This window comes from Pyrgilauda ruficollis, unplaced genomic scaffold, assembly GCF_017590135.1.
Source record: "Pyrgilauda ruficollis isolate IOZ18807 unplaced genomic scaffold, ASM1759013v1 scaffold34391, whole genome shotgun sequence".
NCBI lineage: Eukaryota > Metazoa > Chordata > Aves > Passeriformes > Passeridae > Pyrgilauda > Pyrgilauda ruficollis.
The window spans coordinates 1-723 of record NW_024524867.1 but is presented as its reverse complement, the minus strand read 5'-3'; the positions used below and the strand labels follow the sequence as shown (position 1 = coordinate 723).

Genomic DNA, 723 nt, shown 5'->3' with positions numbered 1-723 from the left:
CAGCGTCGACCTGCAGGCGCCCGAGGCCACTCTCAGCCTTGAAGGAGATGCCAAAGTCCCAGAGAAGGAGGCCGCCAAGACCAAGGACGGCAAGTTCAAGATGCCCAAGTTCGGCATGCCTTCCTTTGGCTGGTCCAGCAGCAGAGAGCCCAAGGGCACCGTGGCCGCCGAGGTGGACGTCAGCCTCCAGAAGCCTGAGGTGACGGTGCCTTCCGGAGCCACCGAAGTGGAGGTGACCCTGCCCGCGGCTGATATCCAAGCGCCCGGTGTGGAGGTGACCGTCGAGACGGCCACGGTAACAGCAGAGGGTGAGAAAGGCCGATTCAAGATGCCCGACGTCAAGATGCCCAGCGTCAAGCTGCCCAAAGTCAAAGCTCCCCAGGCGCAGGTCAGCCTGCCCAAGGCCGAGGTCTCGCTGCCCAAAGGCCAGGAGGGCGAAGTCGCCCTGCAGGGCCCCGAGGCCGAAGCCAGCCTGGAGGTGGCCGCTGGCAAAGCTGAGGGCGGCGGCATGAAAATACACATGCCCAAAGTCAAGGTGCCCAGCGTGGTCTTCTCCAAGCCCACCGTCAAGTCTCCCAAACCGGACGCAGACGTCAGCCTCCCGCAGGCAGAGCTCAAGGCCGCCGACGCCGACATCACTGTCACGGCCCCTGACGTCAAGCTGCCCTCGGTCGAAGGCTCCCTCGAGCTGCAAGCGCCCGACGTAGACCTCAAAGCGCCCTC

At 64.9% G+C, this 723-nt stretch overlaps 1 protein-coding gene across 1 annotated transcript in view; it reads left to right on the top strand.

Moving 5' to 3' along the window:
- Window positions 1–703, top strand: part of LOC121357714 (protein AHNAK2-like) — a gene marked incomplete at its 3' end in the record, with an annotated part of 5,037 nt that extends 4,334 nt beyond the window's left edge. Inside the window, exon 2 of the mRNA XM_041475251.1 lies at window positions 17–703. Within this exon, the coding sequence (XP_041331185.1) occupies window positions 17–703 (687 nt within the window). The remainder of the gene's footprint in view (window positions 1–16) is intronic.
- Window positions 704–723: the final 20 nt, after the last annotated feature.